This window comes from Salvia miltiorrhiza, chromosome 7 (assembly GCF_028751815.1).
Source record: "Salvia miltiorrhiza cultivar Shanhuang (shh) chromosome 7, IMPLAD_Smil_shh, whole genome shotgun sequence".
In the NCBI taxonomy this organism is placed as follows: domain Eukaryota; kingdom Viridiplantae; phylum Streptophyta; class Magnoliopsida; order Lamiales; family Lamiaceae; genus Salvia; species Salvia miltiorrhiza.
Genome location: NC_080393.1, coordinates 9578662 through 9599678, shown reverse-complemented (window position 1 = coordinate 9599678; position 21017 = coordinate 9578662). Strand labels below are relative to the sequence as shown.

General features: G+C 34.5%; 2 protein-coding genes across 3 annotated transcripts; one reads left to right on the top strand and one right to left on the bottom strand.

Annotated features, from left to right (window-relative positions):
* Nucleotides 1-1205: 1205 nt before the first annotated feature.
* LOC130993790 (uncharacterized) lies at nt 1206-5576 on the bottom strand. The gene is made up of 3 exons (XM_057918828.1): nt 5536-5576; nt 1617-5354; nt 1206-1482 (listed from the first exon to the last, which is right to left on the bottom strand). The coding sequence occupies exons 1-3, from the start codon at nt 5574-5576 to the stop codon at nt 1206-1208; spliced, it is 4056 nt and encodes a 1351-aa protein (XP_057774811.1).
* Nucleotides 5577-11668: 6092 nt separating this feature from the next.
* Nucleotides 11669-13718, top strand: LOC130992423 (probable 2-oxoglutarate-dependent dioxygenase AOP1). Of its 2 annotated transcripts, none has more exons than XM_057917047.1 (3): nt 11669-12185; nt 12263-12593; nt 13194-13718. In XM_057917047.1, exons 1-3 carry the CDS (start codon nt 11821-11823, stop codon nt 13440-13442), a joined length of 945 nt encoding a protein of 314 aa, XP_057773030.1. In that variant the 5' UTR covers nt 11669-11820; the 3' UTR covers nt 13443-13718. The 2 variants fall into 2 exon arrangements, with proteins under 2 accessions (XP_057773030.1, XP_057773029.1); XM_057917046.1 differs by having other exon boundaries at nt 11774-12185; nt 12260-12593.
* Nucleotides 13719-21017: the final 7299 nt, after the last annotated feature.

Below are 21017 nucleotides of genomic sequence, written 5' to 3'. Positions count from 1 at the left end.
TTGATTTTTAAAGCTTCAGATAGTGATGTTAAAAAAACTTGACGCATAAAAATTCATTTTTTTGTATTTTAAGGTATAGACGAGATGATACTCAAAAGTTTGATGTTCAAACGTAAGTTGTCGTCTTCCGAAATTTAGATTATGATATGATCCTACAATGTTCAGACGAGATGATGCTCAGATGAAATAAAATTTTCAATATCGATACATTTTTCAAAATATTATTAAATAAAAATCTACATAAAAAGAATATTTATTATTCTAACAAAAGGTTAACATTTAATTGAGAAATATGATTCAAATTAATATAATTTCAACTATATTACCTTAAATTAAATAAATTTAAAAATAATTTATATAATAAGTTAAAATTTCCTGTCGAATTTCGACGGGTTGCGCACTAGTACCTATTTAATATTCAGACAACTTAACATAAATATGATGGTGAACTAGAACTAGACTAATGCGATACAAATAACTAAAATCAAATTATAAAAATCAAGAATAAAAATATTGGTCCTATGAAATACAATCACATTAATTAAATCTACATTATTAAATACGATTTTATTAAAAGAAAAAGGAAAAAAAACCCTAAGAAACCCTTGAAAGCACAGAGAAGCAGACTAAGGGCCGAGCCTCATTAAAACCTTGTCACGGAAAACCCCATGGGAAAAACCGTGAGAAGGAAAAAGAGTACCCGTCTAGAGAGAAAAAAGAGAAAAGGAAAAAGAGGGAAGGGCGGAAGGGAAAGTTTCCAGAACTCCGGCCTAACCATCGTCCCCAAACAGTCCCGGCTCTTCCCTCAAGAAAAGCAGCAAGAAAAAGGCATAAGGCCGGTAAGACGCCGTCGCCTAAATGCCATAACAAAAAAACCAAGCTATCCGGCCGGTTATACGCCGTCGCCGTAAGCTCACTAAAAAACCACCCCCGTTTAATCATGCTACCCGGCCGATTATACGCCGTCGCCGAGAGCACGACTAAAAGAACGATCAAGCCTAAGAAAGCATCCCGGCCGATTATATGCCGTCGCCGGGAGCTCTCGTCCGCGCTCCGAGCCATCAAACCTCTCCACCTGTGCCGCGTCGCCGAGAGCACAACAAAAGGAACGATCCAGCCTAAGAAAGCATCCCGACCGGTTATATGCCGTCGCCGGGAGCTCACGTCCGCGTTCCGAGCCAGCAAACCTCGCCACCTGTGCCGCATTACAAACGAGAAGATCCATGGTGACAGCCATGTGGGAGACGACCACCAAGCTTCGCCCAAAGTCCCAAGCCAACTTTTTGAACCAATTTGTCCTCCAAGTCTAAAAAAACCGAATCCAACAGCCGAGCCCAATAATTCATGTCAACCGACTGCTTGTTGTTGAAATCCACGCAAGCGTGAGAACCATGAAAAACCGAGATGACAGCCAAGTGAGAGGCGGCCACCAAGTATTCGACCAAAGTTCCAAACCAACTATTGAGCATAATTGTCCTCCAACTGTTCGACAAAAGCATCAAACCCATTCCCTCTTTTCGAGTTTCTCCTCCCACTCATCCAGCCGCTTCCATCCAGCCAAAAAACCCAAACATCACAGTCCCAGCAAAAACGACTCACCACCAAGCTCGAACTACCTGCTAGCACGAACATAACTATGTGTAGACATGTCCCGCGACACCGCGAGCTTAATTTCCTCAATCGCGAAAGGCCACCATCCCTCCCGACGATCGTTATTCGCCATTATATCAGCCGGCTGATTGCCTTCCCTGTAGATGTGCGTAACCATCAGCGAAATATCACGAAGGTGGTGGAGAGCCTGTTTCCAGGAGGCAATAAAACGCCACGGGACAGCCATTGTCCTGGACTCCAGAAGACGCACGACATAAGTCGAGTCAGATTCAATCCACAGGTGCAACCATTGCCTACTGTGAGCAATGTTGATGGCCGTGATAATTGCCAACAGCTCCGCTTCAAAAGCAAACCCAACGCCTCCTTTAATATGGAAACAGCCACGCACCACCGCCCAGTTATCCCTGAAAACTCCTCCAGCGGCGATAATTCCCGGCGAGCCAAGTGCAGAACCATCAGTATTAACTTTAATCCAGTGATGAACCGAAGGCCACCAGTGCACTTCAGTCATACGAGGAGGAGGCGCCACCTTGTTATTCACACCGAGGTTTCGAGAGATCATATAATCAGTCCAAGAGCTATTAGTATTGCCCAGGTTCATCGACGTGTTGTCAATCTCCTTGACAAAACTTCTCACAAAAGCCAAAATAGATCGACCTTCAAAACTGACATTCTCGAAAATGATCCTATTCCTGCAATCCCAAATTTTCCACATGAGGGATATAATCCCAGCTTTCCAGAAAGCCCTAAGGCGAGTGCTCAAAGTGACATTCCAAGCCGCAACGAGAAAATCATGAATATCGGTGCACGCCCGAAGATGATCCAACTGAAACCAAGAAAGCAGCTCTTTCCACAAAATCCTAATTTTCGAGCACTCCCACATTAAGTGAGATATCGATTCCGCCCCCAAGAAGCAAATAGAGCAACCATTCGGAGTCGAGAAACCTTGTCGGATTAAAATATCCAACGTGGGAAGACGACCATGTATAACCCTCCAACATAGAATGGACCGTCGAACAGGGATAAACGGCTCCCAAATCCAAGTTCCCCACGTCACTTTGGGAAAACCGTGGCATAAACTAGAGAAAGCAAGAGCAGCCGAGACGTCTCCCTTTATCGAGTTTTTCCAGTAGCGGGAATCAGAATCACTACTCATCGGCACGAGCAGAATGTCCGCAACCACTTCGGGAAAACGGTTAACAAAGGAGGCCGAGAAATGCCACACTCCGTCATAGAAATAATCCCTCACCGAGAAGTTAAGGTACTCATGCATATAATGTGGGATTTTTAGCTTGTCCACCAACTTGTATCCAAGCCAATCATCACGCCAGAAAAAAGTATTATCACCGCCATTGACGCAAGAGTAAGTATTCTCCACCAGTTGATTCACCTCATGTTTGACCCCAACCCAGATCGGCGAATTAGCAACCGAAAACTTAGCATAACCGAATTTTGTGAGGTAACGGGTTCTAATAATTTGGTGCACCCAATCCACACCTTTAATCATCTTCCAAGCTAATTTCATCAGGTAAGATTTATTCATGAGGGTGAAAGAACGAATTCCCAAACCCCCTTCCTCTTTAATAGAGCAGGCACATCCCCAACTAACCACACAAGTTGGCTTTTTATCCACACTTCCAGTCCACACAAAGTTTCTGCACTTTCTATCCAGCGAGTGAAGGAGAGAATTCGGCCACTTGTAAACCATCATCGAGTGCACCAGCGAGCTTTGTATGACCGATTTAACCAGACAAAGTCTACCAGCTATAGAAAGCTGAAGTCCTTTCCAACGGGCAAACTTTTGAACAATCCGGTCATAAATCGGCAAAAAGAAAGCCTTGCGTCTCCTCCCAATAAAAATAGGCACCCCAAGGTAGGAAGTGGGCAAACAACCAATGGAGAAATGCAAAGCACGCTGAATTGCACGTCGTCTGTCCGTTGGAACTCTCCTGGCGAAGAAGATATTCGATTTTTCAGAGCTACAGATCTGACCCGAGATAGACCCATAATAGTTGATAATCTCTTGTATTTTGCGAGCATTCTGAACAGTAGCCTTGCAAAATAAAATGATGTCATCAGCGTAAAATAAGTGAGTAGGGAAATTAGTAGTCCTGCTGAAGCCCATTGGAATCAAATGCGAGGATTCCACACAGCTCTGAAAAATGTTGCTCAACACATCCTCGGCAATTCCAAATAAAATTGGAGAAAGAGGGTCTCCTTGCCTTACGCCCCGTGAGCAGGCAAAATAACCACTAAGGTTCCCATTATAGAGAATCGAAATCCTTGCCGAAGTAAAGATGATCTGAACCCACCGAATGAAATCCTCATGATAGCCCGTCGCCCGAAGAACCTGAACGATGAAGCCCCATCTAATCGTGTCAAAAGCTTTTCTAATATCAATTTTACAAGCCATATTAAGGCCTCTGTTGGTGCGCTGCATACAGTTAAAGCCCTCCGAGCTAAGCATAATGCAGTCGTGGATATTACGCCCACTAATAAAACCAAACTGATTAGGCGAAACATGAGCAGCGGCAACCACGCTAAGTCTAGCAGCCATGATCTTCGAAATAATCTTGAAAAAGAAGTTGGAGAGCACGATGGGACGAAGATCAGACACCGAGTCAACCGTGTCTTTCTTAGGAATGAGAATCATGGTGTTAGAATTACACCCATTCGGCAAATAGGAATGACGAAAAAACGTCTGAACAACAATAATCACATCACTCTTAATAATACCCCAGCAAGTCTGAAAAAACATACCCGAGAAGCCACCGGGACCAGGAGCACTGTTTGCATCCATGCCGAAAACAGTAGCCATAATTTCTCCCTCACCAGGAATACGGACTAAGAGATTATTCTGCTCATCCGTCACCGCATGCGTCGAGAAAGCTTCAATTTCCACCGAATCCGCCAACGGACTACCATCATCTGTGAAGAGCGTAGCAAAATGATTAACAATGTGTTGCTCTATAGTCCTGGGCTCATAGACGTCAGTCCCATCAATGTTCAAACGTGTGATCGGGCCGTTTCTCTTTTTGAATTTAACGACTCTATGGAAGAATTTAGTGTTCCTGTCGCCATCATGCAGCCAAGTAATCCGACTCTTTTGTTGGAGTAAGCTATTCTTTTGTGTGAGAGTGCCATTTAACTCCGCTTGGAGTTTTATCTCATCATCGAAAAGGCTCTCCGTGTAGCCAATCTCGGAGATTCTTTTCTGAACATCCATCAGTTGATTTTGCAGCCTGCGAACGGAGGAATCCACATTGCCGAAGACCTCACGATTCCAAACCCGGAAGCAAGCTCGGAGGTTCTTCAACTTTAACATGACATTCACAATCGGGAAAGAAGCAGTAGTCTGTGCCGACCAAGAATCCGAAACCATGTCCAAAAAGGTGGGATGAAGCACCCACATATTGAGAAATCTGAAGTGTCTACGTTGCAACGGTAACACTTTTCGGCATTGTAAAACCAACGGAGAGTGGTCCGAAGAGAGCCGAGGAAGAGCAGAAGTCACCACAGAATCCCAAATGTCAGCAAACTCTTGCGAGAAAAGCGCTCTATCCAACACCGACTCCATGTGATGAGGAAAAAGCCGACGGCCCGACCAGGTGAAGCGCAAACCCTCAGTAGGAGATTCAATAAACCGCGTACCATCAATAAAAGCACCAAACTCCAAATAAGAGCTTCTCAGCGGAGCAATGTTACTGCGTCTTTCATGAGCACCTTTAACCGCATTGAAATATCTACATAGTTAACCTATTAATCCGATTATCAGTTTAATCTAATCCAAATGAAAGATCACATAAATAATCACACACTTTTGCTATAGTAGTCTATACGATTAGTAAATTTTCTATTTCCGCTAAGTCTTAAGAAAATCTACTAAATTCCAAAAGCACATAAGAATAACTCCTTATGATTCACCTATCTCCGTTGGGTCTCAAGGTTAAAATCATATCACACATTCCTGAATCTATTAAATAGTTATATCTGTTGGGTTTCAAATTAAATAATTAAACATGCGAATTATTGGTCAGATAATCCACAAGAAATTAGAATCAAGAATTATAAATCAGAAATTAGAAGGCAGTATGATATAAACAAACCAATCACATAAATTCAACCAACTATGCAAATTCTAGAATCATAAAATAAGCTAGTTAGATATAATTAAGTGTACAGGGATTTCGAGAAATAAAATCACAAACTAGTTCGAGATTGCAATTTTAGCGTGACTTTTGAAGTGGAGCGAATTAATTACCACCTTTCCAATTTTTTCAATTTCGTTCCTCCATTTTTTTTTTGTTTTTTCAGTAGATAGAGTGTGAAATTGAAACTTACATGGATTAGTAAAGACGAAGTAGTTTTTGTGAGGCCTAAATGACGTCGTTTTATACAATTTTAATTAAAATTTTTCTCAAATTATAAAGGGACTGTATCCTGTATCTGCATCTTAATTAATTTTCAATATTCAGCAAATTTATTACTGATTAATTAAGTGTATTTTATATTCATATTTTTGGTATTTTTCGTATAATTTCTACACTTGATTTATGCTATATACTCCATCCGTCCACGAAAGAACTTCATATCTTTCCTTTTTGGGACGTCCACGAAAAAACTTCCTACCTATTTTTGGACTATACCCCACCACTTATAATCCTCTTACTTTTCACTTTTAACAATTTTCAATATTAATTATAACACATTTTCACCACTCCCAATACACTCAACTACCTTTTATTCACTCTCAATACACTCAACAATATTTTTTTATTAAAATCTATGCCACTCCCTTCTAGAAAATTCTTTCATGGACGGAGGGAGTATGATCTCTTGGGTACGATTTCAAATCTCAAGAAATTCTTAATGGTTTTTGATAGATTTGGGAGAAGAAGCTCAATTTTGAAAAAGTTTATAAGTAAATAATTTGTGAAGAAAAAGTTGTGCAGGTGATACTGAGCAGTATGCACATATCGTCTGAATATTGACCGAAGTGAAGTAGGCGTAGAGATTTTAATGTGGGCTGACGATGCTTTTTATTTATTTGGTCTTTTAATGGGCTGAGGTGCTTTTATTATATTTCTTAATGGGCTTGGCCATTGCCTTGGGCCGGAGAGCCTTTCCTATCTATTAGTACTAATATTTATAGATGGTACTGTTCTAAATTTTAAAACACACGCACACTTGGACCAGAAGAAGCTATACGAGATTTCTTTTTTTTTTTTTTTTTTTTTTTGGAGTAAAGCTAGACGAGAATTGCTTGGGCATTATACAAATTTTATTTTTCTTCCATCACTCATTCTTTCGCAATTAATTATTTAATTCTTTTAGTTTATTTTATTATAATTTCTAGTTAATTTCATTTATTTCGGTAACGATTAGAGAAGCACTAGCAAAATTATTCTGTGAGATATAATTTGTTCTTATATCTTATTTTATGTTTGTATCTGTGATTCTCTGTGTTTATCCATATTAATTGTTTTAATTTATTAGATAGTGCGCAATATTTAGTGGGTTGAAATTAATTATACAACAATTAAATCGGTCATACTTAATTGTGGTTTAAATTATAAAAATAAAATAAAATTGTGGTTTAAATTTGAATAGTGGTAAATTGACAAATCAAGGTCAAGGGAAAACGGTCTTAATTCAATATCGTGAGTAAGAGTTTAATGATTTTGAATCAGGTTTCTCTAGAAATTAATGTTGTTGACTAATTAAATCTATAGAGCATCATTTACGGTTGTCAGTCGATTAGGATAGTAATTAGTGACGTGTCTTCTTGATTACCAAATAACTAAGGAAATATAAGATCACGTCAAAGCGTTTTCGGTGGTTATAACTGATTTGCGTGCATGAATTAAAGTTATATTTGCATAAATGATCAGAATAATTAATTAAGGTAGGGTGGACTTAATTGATTGTTGGATTTATTTTTCTTTATTGTTGAAATTTTTATTCATTCTTTAGACTGCAAACGGTTGCAATTCTTTTAAATTTTATTTATTTATTTTTATATTTAATATTTTTCCTATATAATCTTTAAAATTCATTGGTTACCTTGCAGGCTCTATTTAGAGAAATTCTCGCCAATCCTTTGGGAGCCGATTTTGCTTACTGATGTCTGTGCAGTGTGAACATACCGACTGTTGGATATATTTGGTGAAAAATGATGCACTAATTGCAAACAACATCGTAACATGAATATTATGTGGCGAACCAATTCACGTAAACCCCAACTCAATAAAAATAGGGACAAAATTGCAAAAATTGAAAAGGTGGTGATTTAATTCGCCACACTTCAAAAGTCAGGTTAAAATTACAATATCAAACTAATTCGTGGTTTTATTTCTTAAAACCCCTTAAATGAATAAAAGACAGAGTTTAAAGAAAAATAATTGAATTAAATTAAATTAAACTGTTAAAACCCGAAAAAGAATTCAGTTGAACAACTTGAATTAATCCAGATGAAATCCTTGAATAAAAATAAATCTAAGCAATAAAAATAGAGAAAATAACAAATTATAAAGCTAAGGTATGAAAAAAGTGTGTCTAAAAGTCAACAAAGGGACCTACATATAGGCATAGGAAAAATACAGAGAAAAACTCGAATCTAGGCAAAATACGCTCAGGTCTACTATTCACTATTGCGCATGATTTTCTTATTTCAACCATATCTTCCTTGTTTGAATTCTAATATACGATTCGTTTGTATCCACGAACTCGTATCGAGTTATCTGCAACTTTCATTCAGGCAACTTTTCCTATTTCAATTTAATATTTCTATAAATTTTATCAAAGTACGAGCAAATATCACATTTCACCATATAAAGCAATTCAAATATCAAACTCTTAATTCCCTATGTAATTGACATTATAAGAACATTAAATATTATAAAAACATTAGTGTTATCATATATATAACAATTATATGAACGTATAAAATTAGTCAATCTGAAAAATGTACTGTTTGGATGGTAATCTTGCCATTTTATGGAATTCTTTTATAATTTGGACTTCTACTTCCAGTATTTAATAAAAGGAGAAAATAGACATGCAGATTATGTTTTGTACTTTGATTGGACATCAATTTGTGTGTATAGCATTAATAAGTGAAGAAAGGTGAGACGCATACAATAGTCGAGCCAATATATATTCTTTGGTGGAAATGTATTAATTTCATGGCTTCATAGAGGTAGGTAATTAATTGGGAGAAACGTAACCACAATTGGTCATAAAATTTCTAGTACTTATTATCGAAATTTGTCATACAGTAAACTACACTAGTATTCCTAGCTAGTGTTTTCGAAATCTGATTTAATTGCTACTCCAATTCAGGAAGAAAAAAAAAAGATAAAAAAGAAAATAAGATGAAGTTTTCCGCTATTAATACATCTATTTCTAGTGCCGTTTCGGAAATATGCATTTAATTTCATTTTATTCAGTTATGTAATTAATGTTCGGGGACAGGGAAATCGGAGATATATAGATGATTTTCTGAGGTGGAAATGCTAACTTTATTTTTCTTACTTGTATAGATCAAGCTCAGGCTGTTGTTCTTGGATTCATATTTCACATTGGTTCAAAATTTATTTAAAATCAAGTTTAGTGTGTGATTGTTACCTAGTAGGGGGCATCGTTAAATCATGATTCATGTTCCACATTGGTTATAAATTATTTTGAAATTGAGTTTACTATGTGGTTGTTACCTTGTTGGTGGATACTCATTTTGTCATCTGCTCTGTTTTGTCAGCAAGAATGCTTCCAAATTCTTTTATTTCATTTAAGTATATAGACAAATGATAACATGATGAACTCATTTATTCGCTCCAAATTCTTCGAGTATTGCTTTTTGGTGAGGTTTAATTGCATCAGTTCCAAAGAAATTAAATGTTCAGAAGGCCAAGTCCATTTTACCACAATCAATTTCGAGGCCATCTACGATCGTCGATCAAGATAATTAAACCTTCACCCTCAACACACAACACACACAAACTAATGAAATTGCAAACCTGCTGGCTTAGGAGAAATTCTTCCTGTTACTTTGGCCGGTATTAACCGATTAATGCCCAATTTCTGAATTTGTTAGAATAAACCGATTAATTCGGTTAATCGGTTTACTTTGAGGCAGATTATCAAATTAAAAAAAATTCAAATTATGAGCAATAAAATTTGAACTCTTGACTTTTGGAGGAAAGATTGAGAGTCTTATCCACACCACCAACTCATAATTTGTGATTATTTGGAACAAAAAATAGTTTTATAGAGATTGGTAATTTTATATTAAAAGAAAAAGAAAAAAGAATAACTCTAACAAGAGGTTAGATAAAACAAATTCAAAACAATAAAATTAGGGGAACTGGAATATCTAACAAGTTCAAAACAATAAAACAGCATCTAGCAAGTTAATTTATCTATTTTATCCTAAAATATCTAACAAAGTGAATGCTATAAAATGGAATAGACACAAAACGTAGTGAAACAGAGGTGGCAAAAACAAGAGACATGTTAGTTGTGAGTCACGGTTTCCTTAAAACAAATTCGAGTAAGATCCTTAGAAGATGACTATTGAGTATTGATTATTGAAAAGTCATTTTTATAGTTTTATATTGTCTTTCGTTTGAAGGATGGTAATCCAATCTTACTTACAAGAATTAAAGGAATAATGTTTGTGCAGAAAAACAAGGATGGTACAATTGATTGTTTCTGCGATGCAATGTTGCAAAAAACATATAGTATGGAAATGCATCAACAAACATCACTGCGGAAGCAAGTAGTGATACATTATGGTAAATATCTATTATCACCCACGACACAATAATGTCCCCCACCCCAAGTAATCAACTATTCAACCTATAAAGCTCAATATTAGGCAACAAATGTTGCAATATACAAGACTTCTAAGAGCTCATATCTTATCACAAGAGTGCCATAAATGATTTGCCTATTTCAAATGAAGCTATATCCATCCCAAGAATACATTACTCTAAACCACTAAATCAAAGGCTAACGAGACAAAGGCTCACCATTGGTGTAAGAACAAGTCAATGCAGCCGATGTGAGAAGAAGAACGATGGTGGAGAAGTGATGTGAGAATAAAGGGGCTGGAGGCGACGGCAGCCGGAAGTCGGTGATGGGAGAAAGGAGCTGGGAGAGCGGCTGCGGCCTACCGCCTGCAGGCTGAGCACGGGGGCAGCGGCGCCGGTGCCGGTGGGAAGATGCGCCGAACGTCGGAAGGAAGTGGCGTGCAGCGTGCTGAAGTGAGACAGTCTGTGAGAGAGAGAACCCTAACTAATTTGAGGGATTTTCAAAATTTTAATATAAAATAAAATATAAAATAATTAATTTAATAAATTTAAACCGGTTAACCGACCAGTTAAATCGATTAACCGATTAACTGAAAAAAAACTAATCGATTAACCGAACCGAACCGAACCGAAAAAACCGATTATCAGCCCAGAAAACCGGTTATCGATAGGTTACTGTTTTAATTAAAAAACCGGGACCGGTTTACCAACCCCATATATGCATGAACTTCTTCTTCTTTTGCAGAATGATGGACGTGAACGTGAATTAATTCTTAATTTTGTGTCGCATATATGTTTGTGAATTCTAAGAATTATTTTCATTTATAGTAGTAAATTAGTAATAATAATTCCTATAAAATAAAAAATTATTTTAATTGTAATCAAATATAATTGATTGTTATAATGTTCACGTACGTGGCATTTCCACATCAATGTGTTCTTTCCAACAGTGGATAGTGAAGCATAACTGATTAGATTAGGTTGGACAATGAAGCGAATAAAAGATTTCAAAGATTATCATGGAAAACGGTAGAGAAGATTTAGGAAAAGCTTCAAGAAATCTATATATCATTAGTTTAAATATGTAAGCTTAATTTCCCATCTGGACCCAAAATTGTCTGTCAGACGCAATTTACAATTTCCTTCAACTTCCCAAAACATGTTGTGAACATAAACATCATGAAAACCATTATTGGGCTGCCTCTTATTATAATCTAGATAATAAAATAAGACCATAAGTTTTTTTCACTCGTAAAAATATAGTTGAAAGATTTGGTTAAACAAAAACCAAATCTCAACATAGCTTGATCTTGAATTAACTTGTGCAAATGTGTATTTAAGTTGCTTATACCTATACATATAAATATCTCCAAATATACATTGTTCGTTCCATAACAAAATGGGTTCTGAAAGCCTAAAGCTTCCTGTAATAGAGTTGTCGAACCTCAAACACGAAAGTGAAACATGGGAGTCTACGAAAGTCCAAGTTAGGCAAGCCTTGGAAGATTACGGTTGCTTCGAAGCCACATTCGATCAGATTCCTGTTGATCTGAGAGAATCGGTTCTTGATGGATTGAAACAACTATTTGATCTTCCTTTAGAGGTGAAATTATGCAACAAATCAGAAAGGCCTTACCACGGCTATACTGGACAAGTTCCCACTCTTCCCCTGTACGAAAGTTTGGGGATCGAAGACGTCGCGTCGCCTCACCAAATCCACTCCTTCACCAACCTCATGTGGCCTCAAGGCAATCCATCTTTCAGGTAAAATTAATTAATATATCTAAAAAGGCAATCCCACTCCTTTAATTTATTGAGAAATGTGTGTTCCTTGTTAGCAGCAAGAGCGTGCAGTCGTATATAGAAAAATTGTGGGAATTAGACAAGATTGTGAGGAAGGTGGTGTTGGAGAGCTGTGGAGTGGGGAAACACGTGGAAGATCACATGAGGTCCACCAACTACGTTGTTCGAGTTCAGAAGTATGATAGCCCTCCAAATCATGAGACTCAACCGGGATTGTTACCTCATCTGGACTTGAACATTCTCACCATATTGCAGCAGCTCAATCACGTTGCCGGATTGGAAATTCTCACCAAACATGCCAACAAATGGATCACTGCACGACCATCATCTCCCTATTCCTTCTTTGTCTTTGCCGGAATCTCATTTCATGTATCTTCTTCACTTATTCTTCATTTTTCTTCTTCTTCGCAAATCATGCATTATCACTTCACTCAAATCAAACACCTCCGATCCTATCAAGCTCACAATTAATTAATATAATTTAGACTATATACTATATATCACTTGTTAATGTAATTATATTTTTATGTTAGCTTTCTTCTATCTAATTAATTAATTTGATTACCTTTTTTTTCCTTATACATGTTATAACATATATGTGAGATTTGAAAAGTTTCCCCATAATATTTATGAAGAAAATATCCAATTCTAGCCATTTTCATATAGGAAATTGTAACCATATGGATAAAAATATGAGAATAGCCATCTTTTCATTATTATGCCCTTACATAGTTACACAAATTTTGTGTGTAATCAAAATTCGTGTTACGTTACACACAAAATTCGTGTAAATCGTATAAATGTGTAAGGGAATAACATTAAAATATAGCTACTATTTCCATATTTTTATTTATATAACTATAATTTTCTATTACTATATGCTTTTGGCTAGTATAGGGTGTTGCCTCGTATCTTGCAGTCTTGCCATTAAATATTGTCTCGATTGATTAATTATGTACATAACGATAGGCATGGACAAACGGGCGGCTGCATTCTCCGCTTCACAGAGTGACGATGAATGGAGACGAAGCTCGATACTCGATCGGATTATTTTCGGTTCCGAAGCCTGGGAGCTTAATCAAGGCCCCAGATGAGTTGGTGGATGAAGACCACCCTTTACTCTATAAGCCCTTTGATCATCACAAGTTTATTGAATTTCTTAACTCACAGGCTGTTGCCACCTCTTCGGATGCTCTCAAGAATTATTGTGGAGCCTAAACTCTACAAATTACTTCGCCACATGCATGCAATCTTATGTTCATTAATTTGTATGTCAATTTACTACGCATGATATGTGAAATATTGATAATATATAGTGTTAAAAGCCCATTGAGAGGGGTTATTGTCAAATAAAAGTTTGGAAGTTCACAGGCTAGCTCTTCCAAGCTCGCATGTAATCAATCAATTATTATTGTAAGGGCAAATTACAAAATAAGTCACAAACTTTGCCTCATTTTTCAATTTCAATACCACTTTTAAACTTTTGCAAATAAATACCAATTCTTTTAAATTTTTGCAATTAGGGCTTCCTCACCTCTTCTACGACATTGAGTGAACCTATTGTATGTGGAGATATAACACAATTAATTGCAAGAATAAATAAGAGAAAAAGATATTGTAAATTGGGACGAGATGCCCTGATTGCAAAAACTTAAAAGAATTTGTACTTATTTGTAAAGGTTTAAAAGTGATGCTGAAATTGAAAAATGAGTCAAAGTTCGTGATTTATTTTGAAGTTTACCCTTATTGTAAAGACTCTTGTATCCTTAAAATAGTGTTTTTTTAGGCAGTATCCTTAAATTAGTTATAACGATCATTTACACTGATCGGAATTTTATAACTCATTACTCCCAATATCCCACTTTGTATTTTATATTTTTTATATTTAAATTGCATTATTTTTTTACTAATATGTAAAACAATAGATAAGGATAAAACAAAATAATTATTATAAATTACATTTTTTTTATAAAATATTATTTATATTTTCTTAATATGTACATGAAAAAGTAATGTATATTATCAAAGTGGGACGAAAGGAATACTATTAATTTTACTTTTAGAATTAAATTTATAATGACCTTTTCATAATAATCTCTTATCAGTAGTGGAGTCACATGGAGCTAGAGAGGGGATTAAACCCCTAGCAAGCAGTTTTCTTTCTTTTTCATTTTTGCTTTTTTATTCTTACAAGAAAAGAGTTCAATGAAAAAATGGTCTTAATTAATAAGTGTATTTTATATTTTTTAATTTATGGTAATGTTTATTTTTAAAATATTTTAGAATAGATTGTTGGGATTTTCTAAAGAATTTTATATGAGGCTATTAATAAGTATACAAATAAATAATGATTGAAGTTATTGGTTGTAAATAAAATTCTCAATTTATTGTTTAATTTTCAAGATTATAGTAAATGGAACTAAAAAACAAATAAATAAAAGTTTAATATTATTGTATGATATAAAGAGAGACAAATATTTTCCTTGTTGGGTTTAAGATTTTGCAAGACTGGCAAGTGGGTAATGACACTTGGGCTTGTTTAGAAAGAAAATGGGCCTTGGTAGGGCTTACGACGTACTGTATTAAATTTATCACTTTATCTCTATGAAGTTCAAAAATTATGGATATTTTGTAGTACATCAACTAAATAATTTTCAGTAAAATATTTTTTTTAAAATTATTTTTCTCCCTCATAGATATATTATTCATAAGATATAACTCAAATTTGCGTCTATATAACAAAATAATACTAGATGTTTATAATTAATGATCATGAAAAAACTGACAGAAAAAATCAGTAATTATATATATAAGATCTACTTCTCAACGAAAATATTTAATTTCCTGATATTGGAGACTAATTAAGTGTCAGCCACATTTTTCAGTCTCGCACGTGCTCACACAATCATCAACCTTCTTCACATCTGCAATATTATATGATCAATTTAATTAGCATAATATTGCTTCATTCCTGAACATAACAATATCGATGAGAAGTAGTATAAATATTTGAGTCAATTGGCCTTAAATTCATAGACTATTAATGAATTTTAATTTGTTTTTATATTCTATAAAGTTGATGAATAAATACATAAACTTTTATTATTTCCAAAATTTTCCCAAAATAAATATTCCAACAAAATCGAAACTTATAACATGACATCGAAATTTTTAGAAATCCTAACCCCAATTTTAAGAATTTTGATCGATACTTCTAAAAATTCAGATGTCATGTCAATTTTAATCTTATTAGAATCTTTTTTTGGAGAAATTTCAGAACATCAAAATTCATGTGTGTTTACTCACCAACTTTATAGACTGGGAAAATCACAACTCACTAATAATTTATGAATTTAGAGCCAACTAACCCTATATATTTTCAAGTACATGCAGAAGAATTAATTAATGTACAAGATGTTGATAGTACCTACCATCACCAAATTTGGAACACTGATGAATTGCACAACCAAAATTGCAGTAGAGCTTGCTTGAAATAATGGAACCAGAATCTGGATTAAGGATACATTTGGCAAGACATTTGGATGCACATACAAATTTATCCTCTCCCAAAATGCAACCAATAATACAAGGTGCCATGCATTGATTGAAGTCAGCTGCTGCTTGCACTGCATATACTAACAACAAAACAAAGATCACAATATTGTTTATAGCCTTGTTCTGATACATAATGTATTATTATAATGGAATATTCTTTCTGTATATATTTCGCTTTAGATTGATGAGTTGTAGAGGCTTGATTTGCTTCTTCTATATATATTGAGAGACCAAATCTTGCAATGAAGTCTCACCTATTCTGTAATTTTGGCTGTATATATAGGTGAGTTTATAGTCAAGCTTAGAATGAGAACTTTTATTTGTGTTCACAACATAACTTCTTTACAGAAATCAGGTTGATAAAAAAAGTCAGTTGGTTTATTGATGTAATCAGATATTTATGCGAGTTGATTGTCTTAATGGCTCTTTACCTTGTTTATTTTGGTGGATTTGGTTGGATACGAGTGAATTTACTTCTCTTGTTCTAATTGTTCGTTTATTAGTAAAATAAATTGATTTTGGAATTAATATTTCAAAGTTCTTAGTAATGTCTATAATTTGAGCTACCTTTACTTGATTTATACTCTACTGAAAGGATATAATTGGAAAAATCATTGTATTGAAGATAAAAAAAATACTCAATCATATTATCAATCATGAAAAGTAAAGGTCCTTTAATTGTAACTGTGTTGGTTACCCACAACTCTTGATTATTTTATCTTTAAGGATGTGTTTTCTTTTACTGCAAATCTATCATATGTAAATGAGGAATAAGAAAAGATAGAAAGAAAAAAAAAAGTTATATTTTAATAGTCTGCACTTTTTTTTATCTCATGTTCTCGGATAGAAAAACATGCATAGGAAAATATTACATAAATACTCCATGATAAATTATGAAAAAATTAGAATGAAAATTAATTAAAGGGAAATGGACTATCTAGAGTACTTTTTTCATTCTGCCTTCAACCAATAAAATAAGTGGAAAATAGTGAAAATATATATTTGTAATCGTTGTCCGTAAAAAAGAATGTACCCTAATTGAGTGAAGGAATCATATGTAATGAGGTTATTTGAAAGTGGAAGCAGTTAAAGGGGCCTTTTTTTGCAGTACAAGCCCAAAGACTCTAATCTTATTCCTTTGAAAAAGATGGCCCACAAACACACAATTGTATGCAGTTAAAGGGGCCTTTTTTTTTTCTCATTCTGCCTAGGGCCCATGAAAAGTCCGGAACGGGGCTGTTTGAGATTTATCTGTGTCTAGAGAATGCACCCCAATTGATTAAAGGAATCCTATGTAATGAGGTGATTTGTGATTTATCCTTTGTCTTTTATCTAAGGTTTGTTACTTTGAGAACAATTTAGCAGATACAATATGTAGGATGGGATAAGTTAATAAATACATCCGCCGTAATTAACAATAAATAAATGATCACATCTATATAAAAAAATAAAACAAAGAGAGAGAGAGAAGAAATAAATGGTTAAAACATACCGCACCTTTTTAAGTTGGATCAATACCACTCGTTTAGTCATTGAAAGTAGGTTGTTGACCACTTAAAATCAAGAAAAAGTAAACATTGTACAAGTTCATGAGTAAAGTCTAATTAAACAAGCGTTGAACAGTATGATTGATTAAAAGGCACGAGCGTTATATATTATTATGATTGATTAGAAGAGGCGAATATTATAACTAAAAGTTGAACATAATTATAATCTTGGCTACGATGGTATTGTCGGTCTGGTAGAATTAGTGAAGTGACATTTTTAAGTTTGTAGCTAGGACATGAGTGACACTTCTACATTTAACAACATGGAGTAGAATTTTTTTAGTGTGTATCAAAAAGTAGCGGCTGTAGTTTCTCCTCAAAAAATATAAAAAAAATAAATTAAATAAAAGCAATGGCTGCAGTTTCTCATAAACACGCACAAAAAAGGACAATAGTGATGAATTTAGTACAATGATGAAATGGTACAAAATGATGGATTGTAAGAACTTGTCGGATTGGAATTCCTATTTCCTACCTTAAAGGCCGCGTTCAATTTTTGAAACGCGTGGAAAGTTCTCCATAACAATTTCAAATTCAAGTTGATGTACCTCGTTGGAGACGTGCATGCCTTCAAGAGGACAAAGACTACGGAAGATGACGGCTTTACCACCTCGACATCGGGCGAGGAGATCTCTTCTTCCCGGCCCATTGGCAACAATACGGCGAAGGCGGCGACAAAGGGGAAAGGAAAGGGAAGGCATCAGCGTCGCAGATGAGCTCGGAGCCTCCACCCGAAATAGTGGAGAGGTTGGACAGGTCCGACCAACAGATGAGGGCATTCACCGCCCAGTACACGCGGAGGAACGATATCAAGGAGAGGTAGCTCGATATGCAGCTCCTGAACGCGGATACGATGCACATGACGGACGCACAAAGGGCATTGCACGCGTCCATGGTCGCCGACGTGCTCAGGCGTCGTGGTCTAAACTAGAATTTTAATTATGTAATTTTAATGATGGTTTTTTATGATCTTTTAGGTGTTTTTAACATTTATGTAATTTTTTATGATGTTTTAGGTGTTTTTAAATTTTATGTTTAATGACGTATTTAACTATTACAAAAAAATGTTATTTAAATTTGAGCAATTAAATTTAAATGAAAAACATAAAAATCAAAACTAATGTTATCAAGTAACCCCAATGCAGCACTACTTACTCAATAACACAACCCACTATCAAGTAGGCTATCAAGTAAGCCTATTGCGGATGCTCTTACAACAGAAAAGAAAACTATTGAATTACAATGCATAAATAATCTAAATAATATACATATTGTATAAATCCTTGTAATGATGAAATTTTGAAAATAATATTTCATATGTTCCATAATAAGTGTCCTAATTTCCTTTTTGAGTTGTCAAATAACACGTGCTTCTAAAATACTAAGAAAGTGGACTCTACCACATTTTACCTTTTCACCTATTAATCTTAGTCGGATTAAAACTTTTGTTAAAATTTAGTTAGTAATTTTCTTAAATGTTTTTTTTTAAAGAATTTTATTCAATGTAATTATTAATAATTTATAATATTTTAATAAATGATGATGAAGCGTATTTTAGATGCCAAGACGCCTTCCTCCTAACCAATAAATTAATTATTCAAATCACCTGAAAGGGGTTAATATGAATGAGTGATTGAGTGTATAGTCTTAGAAAGAAAAGCAACATTAGAAATAAAAAGGAAGTCGTGATAGAGTGTATAGTCTTTTTCTTTGCTCTTCACAAGACTCCTTCCAAAAATATAATACTGCTTTCCTTTTTTTAAATATATGTGAAAGAGTGGGTGGCATAAGTTTTTAAAATGTTAGATGAGAATGTATTTTGAGTTAAAAATAGGTTTCTATCTTATAAAGTGTTATGTTAGATGAGAGTGTATTGTGATCGGTCATGACAATTTTTTTGTAAATAAGTATGAAAAGAATGGATAGAAAATCAAGATATTATGGTGGGGTAGCGTTCAAAAATAAAAAGTATATATTTTTGTGAGATGATCTGAAATGACAAAAGATACATATTTTTAAGTGACGGAGAAAATGATAGTACTAATATTTTATATGTCATACCCCCTTAAATTTAAGGAAACGTTAATCTAATAAGCCTTTAAACTCTTTCTCGACTTTTCCTTTTTCTTCACTACAAAAAACGGATAGAGAGAGAAATAAGGTTAGAGAGACTAGAGCTGGAGTGAAGAAAACAAAAAATTTATTCTCTTCGTCCAAAAAAATGGGACATATTTTTTGGGTATAAATTTTAATAAAAAAAATAGTTAGAAGAGAATCACACCATTATATGAAATAAGTGGTTGAAATTGAATTATTATTTTTTTTTTTGTAAATAAGAGAAAAGATATGGGCTCATGTATTTTTTTTATCCCACTTTTTATGGACGCCAAAAATAATAAGTTATACGTGTCTCATTTTTCATGGACGGATGAAGTATTTTCTTCCCTTGAAGTTCCAATTTTATCATTGTGGCGAAACTGTATTTTCACACTTTCAAATTCATAAATCAATAAACTCCAATCATTAAATTCTAATTATATATAAATTATTAAATTTTAATTTAAATCCTAATTAACCTCAAAATATCATTAATTAAGAATATCGGGCGTCCACTTGTCATACACAACCATTTATTTATTTATTTATTTATTTATTTATTATTATTATTATTATTATTATTATTATTATTATTATTATTATTATTGTGGTGGGGTGGCCTGGGGTAGAAACAAGATTTTTGTCTAATCATATCACTAGTGGATCTTGTGAGATCTTAAAACTGGATGTGATAATTTAGAAAGGATTAGAAAATTCTCTGTCTCTAACAATTGGGGCCGGTCTTCATTTATTCATTTCTTTCCTGAAAAGAACAGTTGGTACTTCTCTTTTAGTGTTAATTAATTATTGAAAATAAATATTTTGTGTAATAATAAGAAATCTGTTTGGACTATGTCAACTAATCTTTTTTATCACAATGACATAATTAACTTAGAGATGAAGCAACAAATTCATAATTCATAAAAGTCACTTCTCATGCAATGCACTCCAAATCAAGGGAATATTCCCTCAAATATTAAAATAAAAATTACGTAGTTACAGAATATAGATGAATAGCCCCCCGGTGGCGGAGCAGCTGCTGCGACGGCGGCCGCGACTTCATGAACAAACTTTTCTGCATTTTAACTTGCAGAGAGACATGATGAGTTTGTCGATGCAGCCTTTAAGACAATCTTCACATTGATCTGCATTTGCAACTGCACTAATTAGGAAGGCTATCACCATAATTGCAACCACAGGTCCAAGCCCTTTGCACTTCATTTTTCTGATTTTATTTTACAGATCAATATTTGGATTGTCACACTTGTTTCGAGGGCCATCATTTATAGTGGTTAAGAAATTGTAATTTACTTCTTTAAGTATTTAATTAATGGTTGTACATTTAATTGCAATATTAATAATGTGCATGCAGTCTGTAGTGCTTTTTGTTATTTCGATGTGGATACATGAGATCTGGGGCTGCATTTTCTTTGTGATTTATTAATGTGGTAATCTAGTTTCCAGTGTTTTCTAATTATTCTTTTACAATCTCTTGAAAAAGAGTTTGTTAGATTTTAAAATTCAAATAACTAGCTGTAGTGACCCGCTCTTTTATGTATATTAAATCCAGTATTTCGTGTTATTATTATTTTTT